Genomic DNA, 26588 nt, shown 5'->3' with positions numbered 1-26588 from the left:
ATGTCCACAGTACTGTCTCCATCAGTAACAATAGAGGGTCCCTGGAAGCTGATAAGGTGAGGGGAGAGGGGGGGGGGGCAGGGAGAAATGAAAGAGCAAAAAACAGACCCCTCGCGTAGAAATATTTTAAACTAGGTGGTACATCCTCTGTTTATGGGACAATGTTTTTTGTCATATGTATTTAGGATGTACCACCTAGTTTAAAATATTTCTAAGTGAGGGGTCTGTTTTTTGCCGCACAGTACTGTCTTTAACCTACAGAGCCACGAAGTATTCACCGTAGCCCTCACTGTGAAGTGTTTTAGAAAACGTGAAACAGCTGGCAGTGTCTGACTGGGGTCGATAAAGAATTGCCCACTGACGAGCACAGACCAGGCAATGTTCACATGAGGTTCCCGAGGCAAGTCTCTGCTCGCCCCCTCTCTTGAGGTTGATTCAAAGAGTTGTTCACTCATTTTGCTCCTAATTTACCCAGCGCTCCTTCCTCTCTGTCTGCTTTCCCCTCTGTTATCCAGAGGCGGTCGGCCCCATGGAAAATATGACTGCTTCCCTACATCCAACACCTCCCGTCATACAACTCAGTACTGATTTTATTTGCCTTGTAAAAATTAAGGCAAGCGATCAGTGACAGGGCTACAAGATGTCATCTTATGTTACACAGGGTTGGCAGATCCCTACAGCATGCACATTAACCCTCAATACTAGCCTAGGGTGACCTTGGTTTCTCAGTCAGCCTCTGATCCCTGCATGAGCTGTATTAACCTCATGCACTAGTTAGAGAGCCTTAAGATTACTGCCTGGCACCAAATTTTATTTTTGGAATCGAACGGTTCCCCCCCAGAAGTGCTTTGTCTCCTCGCTTGGAAGCTTTATTATAGAGAAAGCAAAGGCCATCTCCCACAGTCTTAATATGGGGACATGTGAGGAGAACGGTCAGGCTCTGCCAGAGAAACCAAGAGTCTTCCTGTGGCTGAATAAAGCCACGTCATCCGGCCTAACTCAGGGGCTGGAATATAGGTAGAACGCAACAGATCTATCTATAATTGATGGCTGATACAAATTAAGGACATCTTGTGTGCAAATCCAGTGTAAGAAGCACTTAAAATTTTTTATTTTGTTTAATATGCGGTCTTGCAAGGAGATGACCTGCATGAAAAATCAAAAAATGTCATGAATGTCAAGACGGAAAAAGACAGAAAAAACTGTGGCAAAGAGAAAACGCAGGAATTAGAAGGAACATGCAAAAGTGAGACAAAATGGCAGGGAGAGAGTGGGGGTGGATTAAAAAAGCTTAAAGTGGAATCAAGAATATGCAGAATTCAGGGTCGGACTGGGACAGAAAACATGCCCATGCACCAAAGTAAAAGTCGCCCTCATCAGTGAATTAGTCAGCTAGAAAATAAACCAATGTTTACAAGTTCAAAAGTGCCTCAATTTGCTAAGAACGCTGTATAAGTACTTTCAAGATGTGGAAGTCCTCATGAATTTGAGCTTGCTGCAGATAATGTTAGGTTCAATACAAGGGAAAACAACAGTAGACCATGAAACATGCCCATAAACAGCCCAAAAAAATGGCCCATACACTGACCTGTTGGAGCAGCCGTTCACTACCCGATTGCCCTACAGGCCTGTCCAAGCCTGGCAGCCTTGGCATTCTGCCTGCTGACATTCAGTAGCTCTTCTTAGTAAATCATTGGGCCCCGGCACTTATTCTTTAACGAATTAAGCACTGCTTCTGGGCTTGCCTTTAAGAAATCATTATAGTCTAGTTCTCAACTCAAATGCTTTCAAATGTAGTTATCCAATACTACAACTCCAAGAAGGCAGAACGTTGCTAAACAAAAGCCCAGGACTCTAAGGCCTAATGTGCTGATCTGGAGTAATGCGGAATGTCTCATGAGTAACGTTGGTGTACTCACAGGAACCTCACCACACCCTACTCCCCATGCATGATGATGTGTAGTGTCTGCAGTGTCCAAAGTACATTTTTGCCATTTAGAATGTTTGTTGTACACCTTATAAGCATATTTTTGAGCAATAATAAGCTGTACTCTTAACACAATTCTTTCACATATTACGGAAAACGTAAATATCTGTGAAACTAAATTTCACAAAACTGCATTCTTACTCAGGTTTGTAAAGAACATAACTTCAAAACAAGTTAGAAACAAACGTGCAAAAATATTAATGCATTTTCCTTATTGCTTTAATATAAATTGTTCCGGAAATGCTGATCAAAATAGGAAGTAGATTGATTATTCCCGCTAAGAGTAGTTTTTAATAGATTTTGATGTTAATTTGTATTTCTCCTTTTCTTATTTTTTCCGTGTTTTTGTGTTTTCCCTTCTTTTACTTTCGCCAAAAACATCCTTCCTCCACCTCAATCTGTTACTGAAAGTGGCAAGAAGGCGCAAATATAAACATCCTATACACCTCCCTTTCTTCTGACTTACAGCCTTAACCTTACAGTACTGTCAGATTTATTGCCCTAATATGTAGACCCAATAAAGTCCAATCACATGCATTTATATTTTTATGTCTTTACAGAATACTGATGTTAAATCAGGTTTGTATTGAACAATGCTATGATTTTTACCAAAAACCTTAAACAGGTACACTAGTTCACCCTCCTGTACTCCAAAAGATGTCAGAAAAATAACAGACAGATGACGTGACTTTAATAACAGCCTAAAATTCACATACACCTACCCTACCACTCTCAACTAGTCACCTGTGTTTCCCCTTGGCTAGCCTTTCATAGACCATACATTTCACTACAGTAACCTTTCAAAACATTTCCCAGTCTACTATGCTGCTATACTCATGACTACCAAGGAAGTACATGCAAACATGCTCTTATGCTGACATCACCACAGTAATTTCACATTACCTACCATAACAAGGCAAAACTCATCAATACAGCACATTGTAGCCTTATTCTCATGCACTCAACAGATTAATCTACCTTATTGAACCACTGTGATTAATCTAGAATAAACACACCTATGATAGACAGAGAACACTTTACTCTGACCAAGCAATGAACAACTGACCGCAAAGCATAGAAGACCATGAGTTGTTTTCAACAACCATCCACACTCCAGGTTCTCTGAAGGGCTAACAAGATTGAACACAATTTATCATCACTCTTAACTACCCAAAGCACATCTAAACTAAAGGTTGAACATTCTCTTAAGTACCGAATAAAGGTCCTACACAATTGATTGATGGCCTTCCCGGTTCTGAATTAACAGGCACCAGGTGTGAGGCTGAACAACGTTATCACCTCACATACTGACGTAGGAGAATGTGTATAGAATATGTCTCTGATATTTTCTACGAATTTGGAAAACAACTATTAAGGCATAGTGATCTATTAATCTCTCACAAATTGCATTTTATGATCTGATCGGTTCGGCATTAATCTTTAAACTCATTGCCTCGCTTTACAAGTAATCAAATTATTTGAAAGAATTGAAGGAACCTTTCTTTACGATCAGTTTGCAAATTTAGAGTACCGTTCATATTACTGAAAACTGAAGGGGAGTGTCAAGAGAGAGTTCTCATCTCAAGCCTATGTTTATGTGGCGTTGAGTTGGTAATTGTACTTAATTGTGGTGCTGAACAATATTTCTCTAAACCATTTAGCTAATCTGTTTTCAAACCTCCTTACATACTAAGGGAACTGGTAATCTGGAAGAATGGATGGTTTATTATTCTGTATCATATATTTCTATTTTTTTTTTACTACAGTTTGTTTGTTTTTTGTGCCAATGTTTCATGACTTCTTCTTCTCGTTTTGCCTCTCATATCTGTTGTTTGTCTTGCTCTTGACAGCTTGGTCATGTGAACTATGCCATAAATTTGGAACCAGTTTACACAGAGGCAGAAACTCTGTTTGAGAAACCTGCAGAAGTTAGAATTGTCACAGATCTCGTGAGTTACAAGGATGATCGGTAAGGACTTTTTTTTCCTCTATAATGAGATATTTTCTGGTGACTCTTGCAGTGATAGGCTTATTTCATACTTCTGAAATACCACAGAAGTGAAGGGCTCCAGGATAGGATCTGAGATGTACAGCTCTGTTCGAGGCATGTGGGCTGCTGAATTCATATCTTGTGCATAGATCGCCGCCTAGTGTTGGGTCCGGATGATTGCACTTGTTGTCTTGGAAGAGTCTTCGAAGTATCACGAGATAGGTGACTCCTCCCTTGGACTACAGTGCGCATGGGCATCCTCTCCATCGTCAGATTGTTTTTTTTCCGCCATTGGGTTCGGATGCAAACTCCTATACTCCAACTTCGGAAGCGAAAACAAAACTTTTCTAAAGGCCAAAAGGCCTTCGATTCGACTGTATTGTTCTCGATCGGTACCTCTCTACTCTATCCAGCCTTCTATCTCCAAGCGGTCGTCGACGCGGGCCGTTGGGCCTTTTCAACTCCACGTGAGCCGACCGTCGATGGAAAGAAGCCCGTTTAAAAGGTGCCCGCAATGCCACGCCAAGTTCCCACATACTGATAAGCACTCAGTATGGAACAAGTGCCTTTCTCCAGACCATAGAGAGGAAAGCTGTCCAGCCTGTGCACAGTTTCCATCCAAGAAAACTATTCGGAACCGACGTGCAGCCAGGCAAGAAATGCAACGACAGGCACCAGACCCGGACAACATCTTTGATGATGACCAAGAACTAAAAGAGGCGCCGGACTCGGACCTAGAGATCGTCACCGTAGAGGACTACTCTGACTCCGATGACGAGATACTACCGGGGAAAATCGTGAGTACCCTGCCCCGACACCATCTACCCCAATAACAATGGCTCCGGTCAAGGCATCGCCAAAAGGCCTTAGCCAAGATCATAAAATAGTTTTGATTGCCCCGCCATCCGGCTCGGCTCCGAAACCGAAACCTTCGGAAACCCCAGGGCACAGTAACATCGTCCCAAAAAAGGTACAAGAGCCAAAGAAGGTCGCCGACCTGAAGGGCGTCGATCCGAAAGCGGCCGTACAGCCAAAGAGCGTCGAGCCGGAAAAGACTGTCGACCCCAAGAAGGCCGCACAGCCCAAAATTGTCGACCCAAAACCGGTGGTCGACCCGAAAAAGGTCACACAACCCAAGGGCGCCAAACCAAAGAAGGTCGCCGACCCAAACAAGCCTTCGGCACCGAAAAACATCGACCCGACAAAAGGCGCCATACCGAAGCACACGTCCAAGCCTGAACGTCCTCTCGGACCGAAAACACCGGATCCGAAGACAGCAGTCGATCCAAAAAAGACAATCGACTCCGGAAAGGACGCTCAGCCGAAAAAACATAAGACTCCAGTCGATCCCAACAAAAACATCGACTCGGGAGACAACACTTCTCCGAAGAAGCCTACGGAGCACAAAAAACGCGTCGACCCGAAAGACAGTCGACCCGAAAAAAGGCCCCGAGCCGAAAAAGTTGGTTCCTAAACCTAAAGTCGTCTACAAACCAAAGCCTAAGACTCAACCCAGGACTGTTGAGGAAGAACTCTTCCATCCAGATCCCTCTGGCGACCAGGCAAACATTTTTATTGACCCACAGACTGGTAAAGTTACCATCCTGCATAGGAAAAAGAGGCCTTTGGACTTAGAACCTCAGTCCACCATTCCACTAAAGAAAAAGGACTTTGAACTTCTCCTTCTAGATCCTTCATTCCTTTTCAACCTATCATACCTACTACTCCTTTCAATCCTTATATTCCTTACTCTCCCTCTCATCACGGGGACGACGAGGGTAACACAGGGGAAGAAATAGTTTTAAAGGAGAAACCCTTGTATGAAAAGGGATATTTGTCTCGTAACACTGGGGATGAGCCACAGCCTCAATATGACTTCCCACAGGACACTTAACCACAGGAATCATGGGAGGAGCAAACTGACCCTTACAACACCCATCCCATCCCTGACGTGTCCTCTTTGTGAGAAGTTGGCCTGATATATGATGCTCACTAATTCTAGTGATCACCTTGTATCAGTCCAAACAACCTTATGGTGATTGGTTGTAAGTCAACCTTATAGACCAGCTATCCTAATGGTAGCATGGACAAAGCAGTCTTAGGCTAAACTCTTTTGGCATGTGAAGCCAGCTGTTTTACCACATATAACCCCTTGAATACCAAATGAAAGGACACCACACAGGTAGTTATGAAAATAAACAAGATATTTATTACTAACATACACCTCTGAACTCTTTATGAGATCAGAGGGCTAAGCACATGACAAGACTCGTTAAGTTGCACAAATTACAATGGTGCCCTAGTGGCACGACAAACCATATACTAAGTAAATGGTATAAGGAAATCGATAGAAGGAATGGAGCTGTCCAGAGGCTGTAGGATCGCTGGGACTACACTATCCTGACCTGAGGTAAGTAATAGGAGGTCCACGGAACGCGTGTGCAGAGTGTGAACTCACACGCGAGATGCGTAACAAAGTCAATGGACAGTACAAATTACGAAAAGGTAAGTATTAGGCAGTTCCGACTAGCTAGGACTAAAACGACTGGAAATCTGGACACTAGGAGAGTCAATCTACCCTTGAGCACCGAAATGCTCTTGTTACCTCACCCACAGGCTGCGGGTGTATAGGTGTCAAAGTGTCGGGTTTCCGCGTTGAAGTCTATGGAGCCTGGAAGAAAAGATGCTGCAGGCGGCCAGAAGGAAGATGTCCGGAGTGATCCAAGGGTGGATCAAGGAAGATGAAGACCTGAAAGCAGAGGGGACAATGTTCACAGTCACTAGCCAGTGACTGGAGTGGAACCAGGAAGGAATCAGATGCTGTCGTCGCGACCAGGTGAAGAGTGGACGCTTGACTCTGCAGCCACCTGGACCTGGATGGAGGCACAAGCTGTCCCACGCAGGTTCTCGCTGTTGGCTGTGTTTGTTCCGGATTCGGCATCAACAGGCCTTGGCAAAGGCAACCCACGCGGTGAGTGGCAAAGGCGTCTGGTGCGAACCAGGAGGGTCCGGGGTGCTTCTCCTTTGCAGGGAAGCAGGGGCCAGTCTGGAGCAACCAGACCAGCGGTGTGGATTTCAAGGATCGTCGTCTAGGAGGCCACTAGTCAGCCGGCAGGTGACCAGACAACGCGTCGAGCAGCAATCAAGCCAAAGGGCCCCACGCAGATTTCGTGGATGCCGGAGGGCTGATCTTCTGTGCAGGAGCTGCTCGGGGCTGGGGCTTCTCAATCCCCAAAGCACTTCGTCAAGGATGCCTCTGAAGTCGTGCTGGAAGCGAGGTGCAGTTTCTCCAAGATGGCCGGTCCCACGTGTCTCGTCGCACCCACGGATCTCAGCTGTGCTGCAGATGTAGGTAGAGGTCGGAGAGGTCCGAGTCATGTCGGGCTCTAAAGTCTGGATCCACTCAGGAAGACGACCAAGTGAACCGCTAGGACGCTTGATGGTGCCTGCAGATGCAGGGTGGTCACTCCTTGTCCACAAGGGAGATTTCTTCAGTCTTCTGTGGAGCAGAACGTCAAAGTCCAGAGTTTCCTCTTGTAGAGTTTCAAATCAGGATTAATCTAATTTGTAATGGGACCAGCTCCTACCTTTATTCTCCTAAAAAGGGCTGTACTATGACTAGGTCCCTCCTATGGGTGTGACCAATAAGGGGGGGTGGTTACACCCCCTATCCTTTGTCCAGTTTCGCGCCAGAGCTGGGGCTGGAGTGCCCCAGCAACTGGTTTGAACCGGGGTATGCACAGGGACACCTTGTGTGCCCCAGGCATGTCTCATTCCTTTCAGGCCTGTCCTACCTAATACACAAAATCCTGTCTGGGGTGGTGCTAGCACCTCACAAGGCAGGAAACCCTTTGTCCAAGCCTCCCTCGCTGGAAGGACTCCCAGCAGCAGGAGGTCAGACTTGTGTCTGTGGTGGCAGCATCCATTTTGTGATGCTGAGGTTCGAGTTAACTTTAACCGGGGTTCACAGTTACATACATGTTGTGTCCCTCTAAAAGGGTGGAATGCTACCCCCGTCGCCAGAACTGGCGAGGGGGTAGTATTCCAATTCGTATGACACCTTACTCGACATGTTTTGATAATGGTATGCCAAAGTTAGCAATAACCGCGAGGTTATAATGCACTTAAGAGTATATGGTATAGCGTTATCATGGAAACAGCTAAAGGACTTGGTTCCGAAAGCTGCAGACAGGCTCAGCTCATGCCAGAGCACTATCTCACATAATTCCAAGCACTCTGCCTCCAGGATTGTGAAGGCCTGTCATAGGAGTGACTTATAGGAGTATATGTGTCCATTTTAGGTTTAGATATAGGTATACTATATCTAAAGCAAAGGGAGATTACACCACCTTGCCCCAGCTGATTGATCAGCCAGTTGTGTCAGATTTGGAGGGCCAGCCAGGGGAGGCATAATACATGCTGCAGCCCCTGGTAGGCCTTGGTTTCACTTATGCCCTGGGTACCTATGGTACACTGTACAAGAACTTACAAGAGTGACCCAATACCAATTGGTAAATGCACCTAAAGTACATCGATGTCAATTTAGAGAGAGAACAGCTAGGCTGTGGGTCTGATTAGCAGGCCCACAGCCAGGGAAAGTCGTAAACCAGTGAAGCAAAAAGCAAAAATCTGGGGTGACCATAAGATTGCAGGCTCTACTTTCCTACATAACCCCACCCCCCCAAACTTAGGGACATTAAACTAACCTTGACCAGGTGAGTCTTCTTGTTCTAAGTGGAAGTACCTGGAGAGACCGTCTGCATTGCCATGGTCAGTCCCTGGTCTGTGCTCCACTGTAAAGTCCATCCCCTGTAGGGAAATGGACCACCTAAGAAGTTTGGGGTTTTCACCCTTCATTTGATTTAGCCACAAGAGGGGCTTATGGTCTGTCTGAATCTTGAAGTGAGTTCCAAACAAGTATGGCCTCAACTTCTTCAGGGCCCAAACCACAGCAAAGGCCTCCCTCTCAATAGCTGACCAACGTTTCTCTCTAGGGGTCAGCCTTCTACTTATAAAAGCAATGGGCTGGTCATGACCATCAATATTCAGTTGAGATAGAACAGCTCCCACACCCAATTCAGAAGCATCTGTTTGGACAATGAAAGGTTTGGAGTAGTCTGGACTCTTGAGAATAGGTGCAGTGCACATGGCCTGCTTTAGGTCATCGAATGCCTTTTGACAGCTAACTGTCCACTGAACTTTCTTTGGCATTTTCTTACTTGTCAGGTCATTAAGTGGGGTCACAATGGTCCCATAATTTCTGACAAATTTCCTGTAGTAACCAGACAGGCCCAAGAAAGCTCTGACCTGTGTCTGGGTGGTTGGAGCAGCCCCGTCCTTTATGGCCTGTATCTTGCTCTCCAATGGTTGAACCTGGCCTCCACCTACAAGGTGGCCCAGGTACACAACTTGACTCTGCCCTATCTGGCACTTGGTAGCCTTGATAGTGAGGCCTGCCTTTTGCAGGGCCTTCAAAACTTTCCTCAGGTGGATCAGGCGATCCTCCCAGGTGGAGCTAAAGACAGCAATATCATCTAGATATGCTGCACAAAAGTCATCCAACCCAGTGAGAACTTGGTTTACCAACCTTTGAAAAGTGGCAGGTGCATTTTTCAAACCAAAGGGCATCACCACAAACTGGTAATGACCTCCTGGGGTAGAAAATGCTGTTTTGGCCTTGGCATCCTCAGCTAACCTGATTTGCCAATAGCCAGCTGTCAGGTCAAATGTACTCAAGAATTTGGCAGAAGCCAATTTATCTATGAGTTCATCTGCTCTTGGTATTGGATGAGCATCTGTCTTAGTGACAGCATTGAGACTCCTGTAGTCTACACAAAACCTCCTCTCTCTTACCATCCTGGGTGTGAGGTTTTGGCACTATAACTACAGGACTAGCCCAAGGGCTCTCTGAGGGTTCAATGACTCCCAATTCCAACATATTTTGTACTTCTTTCTTTATGCAGTCCCTGATGTGGTCAGGTTGCCTGTAGATTTTACTCTTTATAGGCAGACTGTCACTAGTGTCCACCTCATGGGTGCACCAGTTTGTCTGACTGGGTGTCAGAGAGAACATTTGTCTAAAGGATTGAAGAACCTGTTTGTAATCCTCAGAGAGGCTGTCAGAAAAGACCACACCATCTACTGATCCATCATCAGGGTTCTGAGAGAGCAGGTCTGGGAGAGGGTCACTCTCTTCCTCCTGTCCCTCATCTGTGTTCATGAGCAAGCCCATGTTCCCCCTGTCAACAGATGCCTTGAGCCTGTTCACATGAAGTACTCTGTGAGGGCTTCTGTGAGTTCCAAGGTCCACCAGGTAGGTGGTAGTATTCCAATTCGTATGACACCTTACTCGACATGTTTTGATAATGCTATGCCAAAGTTAGCAATAACCGCGAGGTTATAATGCACTTAAGAGTATATGGTATAGCGTTATCATGGAAACAGCTAAAGGTCGTGCTTCTGAAAGCTGCAGACAGGCTCAGCTCATGCCAGAGCACTATCTCACATAATTCCAAGCACTCTGCCTCCAGGATTGTTAAGGCCTGCCATAGGAGTGACTTATAGGAGTATATGTGTCCATTTTAGGTTTAGATATAGGTATACTATATCTAAAGCAAAGGGAGATTACACCACCTTGCCCCAGCTGATTGATCAGCCAGTTGTGTCAGATTTGGAGGGCCAGCCAGGGGTGGCATAATACATGCTGCAGCCCCTGGTAGGCCTTGGGTTCACTAATGCCCTGGGTACCTATGGTACACTGTACAAGGACTTACAAGAGTGACCCAATACCAATTGGTAAATGCACCTAAAGTACATGGATGTCAATTTAGAGAGAGAACAGCTAGGCTGTGGGTCTGATTAGCAGGCCCACAGCCAGGGAAAGTTGTAAACCAGTGAAGCAAAAAGCAAAAATCTGGGGTGACCATAGGATTGCAGACCCTACTCTCCTACACTCTTATCCTACTAAACCGTCTCCTACTGACGACACCGTAGTTTTTAATCAGCTCATAGACAGGGCTGCACAGTTCCACAGCGTGGATATGCATAACGACCCAGTTGAAGAAGACTTCTTGTTTGACACCTTCCCCGCATCAGAAAAAAGTGTCAAAACACTTCCCATGTGAAAGGGAGTTCTGAAACATGCACCTTCCATGTTTAAGGACAGAGCCAGGGCACGGGTAATCAACCCCAGAATAGAGAAAAAGTATAGGGCAGCCCCGACAGACCCTACTTGCATCAAAGGGCAGTTACCACTTGATACACTGGTAGTGGCCAACGCACGTAAAAGGGCCAACTCCCAAATAACCGGGGAGGCACCTCCCCCAGACAAAGAATCAAAAATACTAGAGGCATCATGGAAAAGAGTGGCGGCACAAGCCTCCTATTCGTGGAGGATAGCTAATACATAAGCTCTACTGGCTCGGTACGACAGGGCGCATTACGACCAGCTAGAGACCCTAATGCAACACCTACCTGAGCTTTTCAAATCACAAGCCCATGATCTCATACAGGAGGGAAAATTCATAACAAACGCCTCCATCAAATGCGCGCTTGACGCAGCAGACACTGCAGCTAGGTCAATCAACACTAGTATTCTACTCCGCAGCATGAATGGCTGCGTATTTCTGGTTTTAAAAATGAGGTACAGTCCACTATCCTTAACCAGCCTGTTAATCAGGACTTTCTGTTTGGCCCTGCTGTCTACACCATTTTGGATAAAATGAAAAAGGACACAGAGACAGCAAAATCTATGGGGGCATTGCAATTTCAGCAACAAAGGGGCTCCTTTCGTCGCTCCTCATACAGGGCAGACACACGAGGACATACCTCGCAAACAACGGCCTCATATAAAGGTAACGCACAAAGTTCCTTTACTAAAAACACCACCAGAGGAGGCTACAGAGGTAACTATACCAAGGGAAGAGGACGTGGAGGCAATAACACCAGAGCCTCCACTGCCTCAAAACAGTGACTCTATTACACTACCTCCAGACCACATAACACCGGTCAGAGGCAGACTCCAACAGTTCCTACCCGTCTGGAACACAATTACCACAGACAGGTGGGTGAGAGAAATTATCCAGTTTGGCTACTGCCTAGAACTGACTTCTACACCACCAAACATACCACCAAGACATCGTCCAATGTCCAGAGAACACATCACCCTATTACAACAAGAGGTGAATTGCATGCTAGAAAAGGGAGCCTTAGAGCAAGTCCCTTTCCAACAGCAAGGGAAGGGAGTGTACTCCCTATATTTCCTTATTCCCCAGAAGGACGGCTCTCTCAGACCAATATTGGACCTCAGACCCATAAATCAATACATACTGTCGGAGCACTTTCCTATGATCACATTACAACAAGTGCTCCCGTTGCTACAGGGGGATTTTCTAGCAACACTGGACCTCAAAGATGCGTATTTCCACATACCCATCCATCCAGCCCACAGAAAATACCTCAGGTTCACAATAGAAGGTCAACACTACCAATTCAAGGTTTTGCCCTTCGGGGTTACCACGGCTCCAAGAGTGTTTACAAAATGCTTAGCGACCGTGGCAGCACATCTCAGGAGGCAGCACGTCCATGTGTACCCTTACCTGGACGATTGGCTTATACAAGCAAAATCATACCACCAATGCGCAGCACACACGTCTCAAACAATCCAGCTGTTGCACAGTTTAGGATTCTCAATCAACTACACAAAATTACATCTGCAACCGTCCCACATACAGCAGTACCTGGGAGCCACCATAAACACCTCGGTGGCAAAGGCGTATCCAAACTCAGCAAAGATAGCCAGTATGCAGACACTCATTCGCAAATTCCAGCCACAACACTCTCTGCCAGCTCAAGTCTTTATGCAGCTCATAGGCATGATGGCCTCCTGCATATTCATTGTCCCCATGCCAGACTCCAAATGCGCCCATTACAGGAATGCCTAGCACGGCAATGGAACCAGGGTCAAGGACAACTAAAAGACCTAGTGTTGGTAGACAGTCGCACTCACAACTCTCTGCAGTGGTGGAACCCACAAAACCTTTCCAAGGGGCGACTGTTCCAAGAGCCGGTTCCCCAACTAGTACTACCAGCGGACGCATCACTGACAGGCTAGTGGAGAAGTGTGGCTCACTGGTTAGAAGCGGCAGACCCTGAAGCAGAAGTCGGCCCGGGACCAGGGTTCAATTCCCGACGCGGCAGGGTCTTGGGTCAATGTCCGCGGACTCGATAATTCTCGCCTAGGTGCCTACGCTAACCAATGGGTCCCACTCTGCAACTCTGGGCAATAGCTTGCTTAATCTCCACAACAGCCCTAGCAGCGCTGGGGATGCCTGGCTTCACCTTGGGGGTGCCCTCTCACAGGGAAAGCCAGGACGGGTTCCCCAGCGGTATACAGCGCCAGGACGCCACGTAACGAGGTAACAGTGCGCTTTACAAGTATACATACATACATTACATTACGTTACATCTCCTTCAATACAAAGTACAGGGGCTCTGGACAAACAAGCAGAGAAGGCTGCAAATCAACCAACTAGAGTTGCTAGCGATATTCCTATCCCTAAAAGCATTTCAGAAATACTTGTACAGCAAGACGGTGTTGATCCGGACGGACAACATGACCGCAATGTACTATATCCAGAAACAGGGAGGAACGCACTCTCCACAGCTGTCACATCTGGCACAGAGCATCTGGAAGTGGGCAATTCCCAAAAACATTTTTCTCCTAGCATAACACCTTCCAGGTTGCCGACCTGCTCAGCAGGCACAGCCAGCAATTACACGAATAGGAGATTCACCCCCAGGTCCTCCAACCATTCTTCGAGGAGTGGGGTCACCCAGAAATAGACCTGTTCGCAACAAAAGAAAACTGAAATGCCAATACTTTGCCGCCAGGTTCCCACATCCATTGTCACAGGGCAATGCGATATGGATGAACTGGTCAGGCAGATTTGCTTACGCTTTCCCCCCAGCACCACTGATCCCACTGGTGGCACGCAAACTGCAACACTCCCTCACACTAATCCTAGTTGCTCCCACATGGGCGAGACAACCGTGGTACACAACGTTCCTAGAACTCTCAGTAGTTCCCCATCAAAGTGTTGGCAACCATCTTGTGCATCGGTAGAACTGAGGCACAAGAAAGCAGTGAAACAAACGTGCAACACACGCAAAAAGGGCAGGGTAGAAACACCCTGACCCCTACGCCTGCTCAGGGGGCCCCTCAAGGACCCCCAAGGCCCCCCAAAAAAAAATTTGTTTTAATTAAATTGCGGGTACGTTTTTATTTATATTAAAAATATGTAATGTATTTAAAAAAATAAAATATCTAAAAATAAATACTTTAAAAAATGTAGTAAATTAGTATAAAAAAATAATAATTATTACATTTTAAAATTATCATTTACAAAACGTAGATTTCAGCCACGTTATAGTTAGGAATTAGCATTTAAAAAACCTTAGAAATTCACTGAAAAAACCACACCACACGTTAGAGTTAGGAATTAGCATTTAAAAAACTTTGCAAATTCATTGAAAAAACCATAGGTTTCACAAAATGTTATAGTTAGCTGGACATTTCACTCATACAAAACCTTTGAAATTCCCCCATTATAGTTAATTCAGCTAACTATAACTTGCGCGCCCGCAATGCACTGCTGATGACGTCGCATATTACATCACTCATGACATGGGCAGTGACATCACTCATGACATCACTGATGACATCATCCAGTGAATGTGTCTTTCTGAAATATAAATATTTTTTATATGTGTATATCTAAAGGTCGATGGAAGAATAAATGGGTAAATAAGTGTCTGAATGGATGTTTTTTTTTTGTAAAAATTATTGCATAACTGACTTAAAAAGTTTATCTTAGTGAATACATGTATTAGCGAGTAATGTTTAAATATGTAAATATCTGTATCAGTGTCTCACTTTGTCTATAAGTGGCTGCATGGGTTGGTGAGTAGCTACATGAGTGTGTATATGGGTTATTAGTTTGTTTTTTGAGTATCAGTATGAGTGTCTGTATGGTTCGGTGGGGGATATTACTTAGTGTATAGTTGCATGATTGATGGACTCACTGTTTGTATGTGTTTTGAAGACAGCATGTGTGCAGGACTGTATGGGTGGATGAGTGTGTGTATGGGTGTGTTAGTGAGTGAATGACTGTCTCAATAGTATCTTTATGAATAACTACATATGTTTTAATCTAGTATATGTGAGTATTGATGTATATAAGTGATTATATGTGAGAGTGAGAGATTGGACGAGTTCCTGTATAAATAAGTATGTGTTTCTATAAGTGAATGTTTAAGAGAAAAAGTATGTGTATGTTTCTGTAAAAGTAAGTGTAATGGTGTGTGTGTATAGCTATATATGCAAATAAATGGATGTTTATTTGCATGTTTGAGTATTTGTATGAGTAACTATATGGATGAGTGTCGGTGTGTAACAGGATGTATGGGTGTATGAGTACATATGATGAGTGAGTACATGTATGAGTGACTATATAGAACTGTTGGTGAATGAGTGATTGTGTATGTAGATTTTGGAATTACTGAATAGGTTGTTGTAACTGGTATTGGTGGTACAAATGGGGGTGGTGATGGATGGAGCATCTGAATCAATCAAAAACGCACACCCAGCCAAAAGATCTGGCTTTAATCCATCACCGTTCTTTAGCCCACTCTGCCACCCCAGTTCAGACATGGCTATATGCAAATCAGTCTGACCCTGTGCCTCATTGGAACAGTTCAGCCCGAAGTGCCAAGCCATGTCTTCCCTGGACCGGAAACCAGCTTCCGAGGACCGGTTTCTGGCATTCCAGCCGTCTTCAACCCGGCTTGCTTGAATCCAGTGGCAAAGTGAGCAAGGGACTCGCGTCTGAGCATACCCTGCCACACTTATGGCGGCCAAAAGCGGTACAAAAGGGGGTGGTGATGGACGGAGCATCTGAATCAATCAAAAACTCACACCCAGTCAAAAGATCTGGCTTTAATCCATCACCGTTCTTTAGCCCACTCTGCCACCCCAGTTCAGACATGGCTATATGCAAATCAGTCTGACTCTGTGCCTCATGGGAACAGTCCAGCCCGAACTGCCAAGCCATGTCTTCCCTGGACCGGAAACAAGCTTCCGAGGACCGGTTTCTGGCATTCCAGCAGTCTTCAGCCCGGCTTGCTTGAATCCAGTGGCAAAGTGAGCAAGGGACTCACGTCTGAACATACCCTGCCACACTTATGGCGGCCAAAAGCGGTACAAAAGGGGGTGGTATTGGTATCTCCATTTTTTTGAAAATGTTAGTTTCTATTTTTGAATGTGTGTCACTCTTACACAAGGATGATGTCATCAGTGATGTCATTTGAGATGTCATCAGTGATGTCATGAGTGATGTCACTGACCATGTCATGAGTGATGTAATATGTGACGTCATCAGCAGTGCATTGCGGGCGCGCGAGTTATAGTTAGCTGAACTAACTATAACGGGGGAATTTCAAAGGTTTTGTATGAGTGAAATGTCCAGGTAACTATAACATGTGTGAAACCTATGGTTTTTTCAATTAATTTGCAAGGTTTTTCGAATGCTAATTCCTAACTATAACGTGGCTGAAACCTATGGTTTTTTCAGTGAATATATATACATATATATATATACACGCTGTCCCGAATGAGGATACCCATATGTTATGGAGATATGCACATTTTTCCAGTCCAGGGCTGGGCATACGTTTAAGGTATAAATAAATAAATAAATAAAAAATGTAAAAAAATGCTCGTAACACTCCTTCCGAGGGCAACACCTGTCGGCTGTGAACCCTTGATTTGGCATCCCCCCAGGCTAACACAGTGTGAACTTAGAGCTATATCTGCCTCGTTAGTGTGCGAAGGAGTTTCAGTCTCCGCGATTTTATATACTTGGACCTACTGGTGCTATTGGATGGTTGTATGAGGGTCCTTCTTTGACCCCCTCATGGAAGACGTTTGTCCTTCAGACTCACTTCCTTTGTTCCTATCCAGATAACTGTTCTTATTCGTGGATACAGGAGTGCGCCCCTAGTGTGTGTACACTACCTTGGAATATCATTCTAGGTATTATGGTCTCGGTCTCTTGAGTACATCGGTATAGACATTCTGCAAATACTTTGGACAGGCCCTACTCTCCTGATTTGCTTGCCGTTTGTTTTTGCCTTGTTTTACTCACAACACCCTGAAAAAGGTGGTCCGTAGCTTGGTGTTTCCCCGAAACACGTGTCAGCTCAGGTTCAGGTTTTAAAGTCTTTATTTCGATAATAAAATCATAAAAGACAACATTTAAAAACACATAAAATTTGGACAACATAACAATATACCAATATACTGACATTTTACAACAACAGTAAACTTGTCCAAGCTTGTTAAGGTTCTTTAACGATAAATAAATATATTTAAAATAGTTATTAAACATCCAAGCAATACAAAGACAAACCTGACCAGATAATTCTAAGAGTGTAAAAACAGTGAGTGAATTAAAACATTCTTAGTACGTTATACATTATCCTGTATTAAGAAAAAACAATGGTGAATTAATTGAAAAGCTGCAATTTGGTCTTGTTTTTATCTACTTTTTGCCCTAATGGCCCAAGCCCACCCTAAAAATTTCGCTACGCTCACCATGAACACCTCTGAGGTGTTAGTTTTTAATACCCAGAGGGCCTCAGAGGACCTTCTGTAAGTGAGGCGTTGAAACAGGTTTTATCCATTTTCTTCGTGATGCTAGGTAGGTCGGACAGGCAAATAAAAGGTGACCCTCAGTTTCCTTGTGACCTGGGCACCAACAACAAAATTCCGTTGCTCCAATAACCCAATTTTTTGTAAAGGAATTCAGTGGCAAAGATCCCACACGAAACTGGTGATAAAGTTTCTTATCCAACGGCCTGGTGATGATATCCCAGTAGGTCTCGCGGGAAGGGTCCAACTTAATGGTCAGAAACCTTCCCGTTAGACTAGCAGAGCTGGAGGCAATCACTAGGGATTGACGGACTGAGGCCCAGTACAGTGCCTTAAATTCCTGTTTTGAGGGGAAAACATTGGTTCCCGGAGATACCCACAGCTGTTCCAGTCCCATTTCGACCAGAATGGTTTTTACAGTGCGTACGAATAAACAAAGTGGAATCCACTCAAAGTGATAGTGATCCCTAGAGTGATGGGGAACACACAGTGTTGTTTAAATGCCCCTCACACACCAACAGGCCCCTTGGTGTCATGCTTCATCATCGGGGCCTTCGCACCCCTCTACGGGATGCGGCGTGCTACGACTCGCGGATACGCAGGAGCACTTGAAGTGAACTATGTGTGGGGGTGTGTGTTTACAAAGGTGTGAGTGAGGTGAGGTGAAAAAGGTGAGTAGTTAAAAAATACCTGGCACGTGGGAGAAAAAACTTTATTAAATCCCCGGCTGGTATTATTAAAATAAAAGTGCAGGGCGTGGTTTTAGAAAGATACGTGTTAGGGTATCAAACCACTGTATTAAAAGTCAACATGTTTCGGAGGTCAAAGCCCCCTTCTTCAGGACAAGGGTTAATGCACTTACCCTCCCCTTACTCACATGTAAGATGTAAAAGTGAAAATAAAAAATTACCACAATGTGTAATGTTCCTCACAGTGTTAAATGTTAGTGAGTGTCGTTGCGCCCAATTGGCGTAAGAACCTGTGGAGACAAAATCATAAATAAACATACAAGTCTAAATATCACAAGTTGAAGGAGAAGAATGATGCTTCTCTGAAAAAACATCAGGTAAAACCCAAAAAAATAATTGGAACCTGGAAAGGAAAAAGAAAAAGGACACTACAAACATACATACACGCAACACCAACATTACTCTGTGCTCAGGTGTAAGGAGAGCACAACAGAAAGGAATACAAATCTTACTTAAAGTTCCCAAATACAGGACTTCATGAGCCTTTTGCGTATATTGGGGAATCCTTCCTTTCTAATCAGAAAACCTAGGAAATCAATATCAGGGGTTCAGTAGGAAAACTTTGTCATCAGAGCGCCACAAGTACAGTGTAAAACTGCTTCTCTCTGTGGTCTATAACTCACGGTTACTGCAACAGCTATTCGCCTGCCTTCCCTCAACGCGGCTCCGATGAAGTGAGCTACAAAGGAATCGAGGTCCTTTTATATGTTGTGCCTGTGGGTCATTAACGAAGGTTAATTGATTAATGCAACCCGGTAAATGCCCAAATACGGAGAGAACAACCTCCGCGCGTCCGGTGATGCGCTAGCGCCCTCCGCTACTCTGACGCGCATGCGCACTGCCACTCCGGAAAGACGCATGCGCTGTAGACGTGGCTGGAGCGCATGCGTCAACGGAGACACTCCGCATGAACACGGAGCACTCGGTATTATGTTAAAACGCCTGAAAATAAATGGCGCTTTGGATTGAATGCACAGGTGACATAGATGACATAGATGGAAACATAGTATGTGCTAATAAGGCAAGGCATTAAGACAATAAGCAACTAATACAGCAGTGGTGAATCAGGTTACCTTACAGAGATGTGTTTGAATCTGCCATTAAATGGACTGCTTTTACGTATGGACTTAACATACAGCGATTCTTTAAGGAAAAAAGTGGCGAAGAGGGGAAACTCTTGGAACATGATCTCTAAGGGGTACATCCTCAATCACAACTCGGTGATAACTTGTTATACTAATGTAATGATCCATATGTACTCAGCAAAAAACATTTGTTGTATGTAACCACATGTGTACAACAACAAAATTATGGTGGGTAGTCAGATCAAATGTTTATCTGAGAAGGTTCCATGGAATGGAATCATTCAGCCCAGTGGTGTCCGTTCCCAACCGAAACACCCACCGTTGTTCTTTCTCTAGGAGACCTATCTCTGAGGGCTTAAGGAACTTAGGAACTTAAGAGATATACTAGTTCATACTAGACCACCCCCTCCTACTAAGGATCAGACGAGGTTACAAGGCATACATGGGCACTACCCGTGTGGCAACTGTAATAACTGCCATCTCACGAGAAAGAGCCAGAATCTAACTTTTACCAATGGGACAACATGGGAACAACGGGCATTTACGAACTGCAACAGTAAAAATGTAGTCTATCTAATTACCTGCCCATGTGGTAAGGAATATGTGGAAATGACCACCAGACCTGTCAGGGTCAGGTTAAATGAACACAAAAGCAACATCAGGTGCAAGAAACTAACGACCAAGATGTCAACCCATTATATTGAACAACAACACTGTGTGAATGAGCTACAGTGGACTATAATTGAACAACTGCCCTCAGAGATAGGTCTCCTAGAGAAAGAACAACGGTGGGTGTTTCGGTTGGGAACGGACACCACTGGGCTGAATGATTCCATTCCATGGAACCTTCTCAGATAAACATTTGATCTGACTACCCACCATAATTTTGTTGTTGTACACATGTGGTTACATACAACAAATGTTTTTTGCTGAGTACATATGGATCATTACATTAGTATAACAAGTTATCACCGAGTTGTGATTGAGGATGTACCCCTTAGAGATCATGTTCCAAGAGTTTCCCCTCTTCGCCACTTTTTTCCTTAAAGAATCGCTGTATGTTAAGTCCATACGTAAAAGCAGTCCATTTAATGGCAGATTCAAACACATCTCTGTAAGGTAACCTGATTCACCACTACTGTATTAGTTGCTTATTGTCTTAATGCCTTGCCTTATTAGCACATACTATGTTTCCATCTATGTCATCTATGTCACCTGTGCATTCAATCCAAAGCGCCATTTATTTTCAGGCGTTTTAACATAATACCGAGTGCTCCGTGTTCATGCGGAGTGTCTCCGTTGACGCATGCGCTCCAGCCACGTCTACAGCGCATGCGTCTTTCCGGAGTGGCAGTGCGCATGCGCGTCAGAGTAGCGGAGGGCGCTAGCGCATCACCGGACGCGCGGAGGTTGTTCTCTCCGTATTTGGGCATTTACCGGGTTGCATTAATCAATTAACCTTCGTTAATGACCCACAGGCACAACATATAAAAGGACCTCGATTCCTTTGTAGCTCACTTCATCGGAGCCGCGTTGAGGGAAGGCAGGCGAATAGCTGTTGCAGTAACCGTGAGTTATAGACCACAGAGAGAAGCAGTTTTACACTGTACTTGTGGCGCTCTGATGACAAAGTTTTCCTACTGAACCCCTGATATTGATTTCCTAGGTTTTCTGATTAGAAAGGAAGGATTCCCCAATATACGCAAAAGGCTCATGAAGTCCTGTATTTGGGAACTTTAAGTAAGATTTGTATTCCTTTCTGTTGTGCTCTCCTTACACCTGAGCACAGAGTAATGTTGGTGTTGCGTGTATGTATGTTTGTAGTGTCCTTTTTCTTTTTCCTTTCCAGGTTCCAATTATTTTTTTGGGTTTTACCTGATGTTTTTTCAGAGAAGCATCATTCTTCTCCTTCAACTTGTGATATTTAGACTTGTATGTTTATTTATGATTTTGTCTCCACAGGTTCTTACGCCAATTGGGCGCAACGACACTCACTAACATTTAACACTGTGAGGAACATTACACATTGTGGTAATTTTTTATTTTCACTTTTACATCTTACATGTGAGTAAGGGGAGGGTAAGTGCATTAACCCTTGTCCTGAAGAAGGGGGCTTTGACCTCCGAAACATGTTGACTTTTAATACAGTGGTTTGATACCCTAACACGTATCTTTCTAAAACCACGCCCTGCACTTTTATTTTAATAATACCAGCCGGGGATTTAATAAAGTTTTTTCTCCCACGTGCCAGGTATTTTTTAACTACTCACCTTTTTCACCTCACCTCACTCACACCTTTGTAAACACACACCCCCACACATAGTTCACTTCAAGTGCTCCTGCGTATCCGCGAGTCGTAGCACGCCGCATCCCGTAGAGGGGTGCGAAGGCCCCGATGATGAAGCATGACACCAAGGGGCCTGTTGGTGTGTGAGGGGCATTTAAACAACACTGTGTGTTCCCCATCACTCTAGGGATCACTATCACTTTGAGTGGATTCCACTTTGTTTATTCGTATGACTCGGGAGACTGAATCCACTGACTCTCTCTCTCCCCCCTCCTGTTAAAATTTTTTTACAGTGCGTAGCCATGGAATTCTCCCGGAACCCCCAATTGACCTCACCTCAGCTAGTTCCTTAGCAAAAAGGGCCAGGTCGGGAGAGGTCCATATGCGCCTCCAGAGGGCCACCAGTCTGAACCTTGCCATCTCATTAATTGGGTTGCATCCCAGGTCCAGGCAGAGTGGTATAGATGGAGTAGATTGAGGTAGCCCTACCAAACTCCGCATGAACTTACACTGTATTTTAAACAAGCTGGAGAGATCCATGTATCCCCAGAGATCTGCACCATACAAAATTGCAGCATTAATCTTTGTATCGTAAATCTTTAACGCTGGATTGACCCGTTTAGTGATCGATCTCTTTTGCTCACTCAAAAGGCAACCGGTTAGTCGGGCAAGTTTTAACTGTTGTACCCCTATCTGCTCTTTCCATCGTAAACGATGGTCCAGGGTGACCCCTAAATAAGTCATGGTCTCAACTTGTTCCAAGTTAACTCCACTCATACTTACAGAACTCCGCAAAAAATGACTCTTGGTAAGAACCATAAACTTGGTTTTAGCCACATTTACCTTAAGGTCATTGATGACACACAACTCCTCGAAACGGTCCAGAGCCAGCTGTAAACCGCTACGGGTCTTAGAGAGGAGTAAAGTGTCATCGGCGAAGATGAGCATGGGGAACCTTGTCCCTGCCAGAGAAGGGGCATCAGTGGGGGTAGCTGCAAAGAATTAACTACTTGATCAATAAATAACAGAAAGAGTGTGGGTGCCAAGACACACCCCTGACGGACTCCTCGAGTTACAGGGAAGCAGTCCGTCACCTGTCCTTGACCTCCCCACCTCACCCTTGCAAAGTTGTCCTCATGCATTTTAACAATTAGATCAAGTAGTTCCATGGGTAGTCAGCTCTATTGCACCCTGGATGTAAGCCAGGCGAAATGCTTAAAAATTCAGTGAGAGATTACTGGCAAGTTAAAATGATTAAAACAAGTAAAAACTGTGGTGTACACCTAAATGTAATGCCTTTCTTTTGTCCAGTTGGATAATCCAATTGCATTAGCAAGCCATTAGGCAAGTCCTCCTGTATTCAAGCACGTGATTAAACGGTTGTGCTTTTAATGGAGTATGGTGTGAAGGAGGTATTTATTTATTTATATAGCGCCTGAATCGACCCCCGAAGGGGTATCTCTGCACTTTGGACGCGCAGCAGGAAAGATAAAGCTTCTACTGCAAAATCGGAGACATAAGAGAGTAGCCTTAAGCTGCTTTCTGAATTTAAGGTGGTCTGGGCATTGTCTCAGGTGTAGAGGGAGCTTATTCCAATAGAGGGGACCGTGGTGGGAGAGAGCCTTCCCACCTAGTGTGGCTTTCCTGATTTAGGGAACCACAAGAAGAGACTTGGATCCCAAGCGAAGGAACCTATAAGGCAGGTAAGGTGTAAATGTCTCGGAAAGGTAGGTGGAGCCGAGGTTGAATAAAGCCTTATGGATGGCGCAGCAAACTTTGAACTTAACTAGTTTGCATATTGGAAGCCAGTGAAGCTGACAAAGAAGATGGCGAGAGGCAGTCCTGGATGGGGCGTTGAGGACCAGTCGCACCACCGTGTTCTGGACTTCCTTCAATCTGCTAAGCGAGGACTCATTTGCAGGGACCATCAGGACATTGCAGAGTCCAGACGGCTTAATATAAGTGCCTGAGTCAGGGTCTTCTGAGTTGAATCAGGGAGCAAGATAAAGACTCTGCGTAGTAAGCCCGGCGTATGGAAACAGGTGCCAGCTGTCTGAGCAGCTTGCTCTTTCAGAGTAAGGGCCTGATCCAGGCTAATGCCTAAGTTCTTAACAAGGGATTTTGGGGCAGGGGAAGCATCAAGATCGGCCGGCCACCATTCAAGAGTCCATAATAGGGGGGCATCTCCGAAGAGCAGATTCTCAGTCTTCCCAGCACTACATTAGATGAAGTTGCTCTTCATCCAATTTGAAATGGCTCTCATGCCAGAGGAGAAGGCCGACTGTACAGATGGAGTAAATATATCAAAAGGAAAAAGCAGCTGTGTATCGTAGGCGTAAGAGATGGGGATGAACCCACATGCCCTAAGGAGGTTGATCAATGGAGCAACATAGATATTAAAGAAAGTGGGGCTCAGGCAAGAGCCCTGGGGCACTCCCCTGGTCAGTTCCATTGGCGCCGAGCGATACGGGCGTAGATTGACAGTCTGAGAGTGAGAAGATAAAAAGCTTATCATCCACTGGAGTGAATGAAGTATGATAGATCACAGTAGGGACATGTTCTTTTAGCATGAGTGGTGTGTCGGTGTCCTGTCATACATTTATTTGTATATGAAATACCTATGAAATGTTTTGTCAAATGGAATCTGTGATGAGTACTGTCTGGAGATAAACTATGATAATGTACATATGCCTCCTAAAATAATTTAAAAACCAAGTGTTACTTGAAAAGAAAATTTCTCTAACAATAAAATAATTTTTTATGAATGTCTGATTCATAAATACATATTATTGAACAAAATGGCAAGCATCATACCAATGCTATTGTTTTGAGTTGGCAGTTTTGATTGTTGTTGCTGTGAATAAACAATAACATTGTCAAGGACAGAACAAGGTGTAACAGAATCCCCAAAGCAACAGCCTCAGGGTTCAAACTACAAAACCAAGAATACAAACATAACGTGCAAGAAATAAACATGAGTAAATAATATGTGATATATCGTGACCTGGAGTTGAGTTCACCGAAGAGCGAGTTTGTGAGATCTGTAACAGAAATTTGTTCCTCAGTATCACTTTAACTTCTTCCTTGAAAGAGGCAGTTGAGGGATTCAGTGTGATTTTAGGGGGTAGGGTGTTCCAGATTCTTGGGGCAGTACCTGAGACGGCTCAGTTATGTTTTCTTTGTATATAATTTTGGTGGTTTCAGCAGTAAATTACTAGTTCATCTAGATGCTCTACAGCCACCAGATAGCTCTCATTTTTGTGCGAGGTAACTCAGGGTGTTGAAATGTAGGGCTTTATAGGTCATGCAGGCAATTTTTAAATGAGGCCTTGCCTCAATTGAGAGCCAGTTTACATCTGGGTAGACTGCAGAGGGTTTCACTGCCATAGTTCAACCTGGGAATTACTAGAGCTTGAACAGCTGACTTGATGTCACCCGTGGGTAGGAAGGATCTTATTTTTCTTAAGATATTCATGTGGAAGTTCGCTCCTTTGGTGGCTGAGCTGATGTGCTCCTGCATGTTCAGGTTCTTGTCAAGCGTTATTCCCAACGATCTAGTTGAATCTATAATGTGTGGTAAGCAGTTAAGGGCTGTTAGTTGTTTCATCCTTTCTGCGATTTTCGGTGAATGTTTGGGTGGTGCAATTAAGAGGAATTTCCTTTTGAGACGTTTAGTTTGAGATGGTTACAGGTCAGCCAGTTTGCGTTTTTTTGTAAGGTTGTGTTGAGCGATCTAATATCTTCGGAGAAGAGATTTCCAGGTACAGTTGGGTGTCATCTGCGTACATGTGATAGTGGATGTTGGATAGATTCAGCACTTCCGTTAGAGTTTCCATGGACATCTTAAAGAGAGTGGGTGAGAGCGTGGATCCCTGTGGTACCCCTAGTGTGACCTGTGTGGCACTGGAAAGGGACATATTGACTTTGATTATTTGAGTTCTGTAGTGGAAAATAGAAGCGAACCAATTAAGGACGGACTCTGATATCCCTATTCCATGTTTCACGTAGGTCTAGGTGGCTGTCATGCTTGACCGTGTCAAAGGCTGACTAGAGGTTGAGGAGGATAAGAAGGCAGGATTCGTTCGGATCCAACATTTTTAGCGCATCATCGACTGTGTGTGAGCGCAGCCTGGTCGATCCGTGATGTAGTGAGGCATTGACATCTTTGTCCATAGTATGGGTAAAAACATTTTGATCTCACTGACGATATTCGCTGGTACATGGTCTCTAAAGTGATTTAAGGGTTTTAGCACTGATAGAATCCTGAGAATAGCTCTTTCATTAAAGGTTTTGAATATGTTCCAAGAAGCGTTGTTTTCGGGAGTGTACAGTGAGAGTCATGGTGATCCAGCAACCCAGGGCGGGGGAGGGTACTAATATGAGGTGTGAAAGGAAGGTGCTCCCTCGCAGTGCGCAAATCATTTTCTATCTTTCTTGTCTTTTCCGTGAAGAAGGAAGCAAAATCCTCACAGTGTGGTTGTGGATTAAAACCTGTAGGGAGAAGTGTTATGTTGCCTGTTGGATTGTAGCTTGATAAATTCAAACCGTTTTTTGGATGATTTTTTTGCTTTATCCAATTGGTTTCTAAATAAATTTGCTGTTGAGCTTCTGATGCGTTTGTTGTAAATGCTCCTCAGTGATATCTAGTGTTTATAGTGTACGAAGAAAGGTGAGAGCCACCACAATCGTTCAGCTAATCTAAGCTTTTGTCTTTCTGCATTTAGGTTGCCATTTTAACCATGATTTGGAGTCTTTGGTGAACATTCTTTTTAGCTGTAAAGG

General features: G+C 44.5%; 1 protein-coding gene across 1 annotated transcript in view; it reads left to right on the top strand.

Moving 5' to 3' along the window:
- LOC147750963 (uncharacterized) overlaps nucleotides 1-26588 on the top strand; it is a 199901-nt gene that overhangs the window by 151778 nt on the left and 21535 nt on the right. The window contains exon 8 of the mRNA XM_086937406.1: nucleotides 3838-3956. Within this exon, the coding sequence (XP_086793532.1) occupies nucleotides 3838-3956 (119 nt within the window). The remainder of the gene's footprint in view (nucleotides 1-3837; nucleotides 3957-26588) is intronic.

This window comes from Lissotriton vulgaris, chromosome 1_1 (assembly GCF_964263255.1).
Source record: "Lissotriton vulgaris chromosome 1_1, aLisVul1.2, whole genome shotgun sequence".
Lineage (NCBI taxonomy): Eukaryota > Metazoa > Chordata > Amphibia > Caudata > Salamandridae > Lissotriton > Lissotriton vulgaris.
Note: the sequence above shows the minus strand (reverse complement) of the source record. Positions and strands in the feature narration are given on the sequence as shown.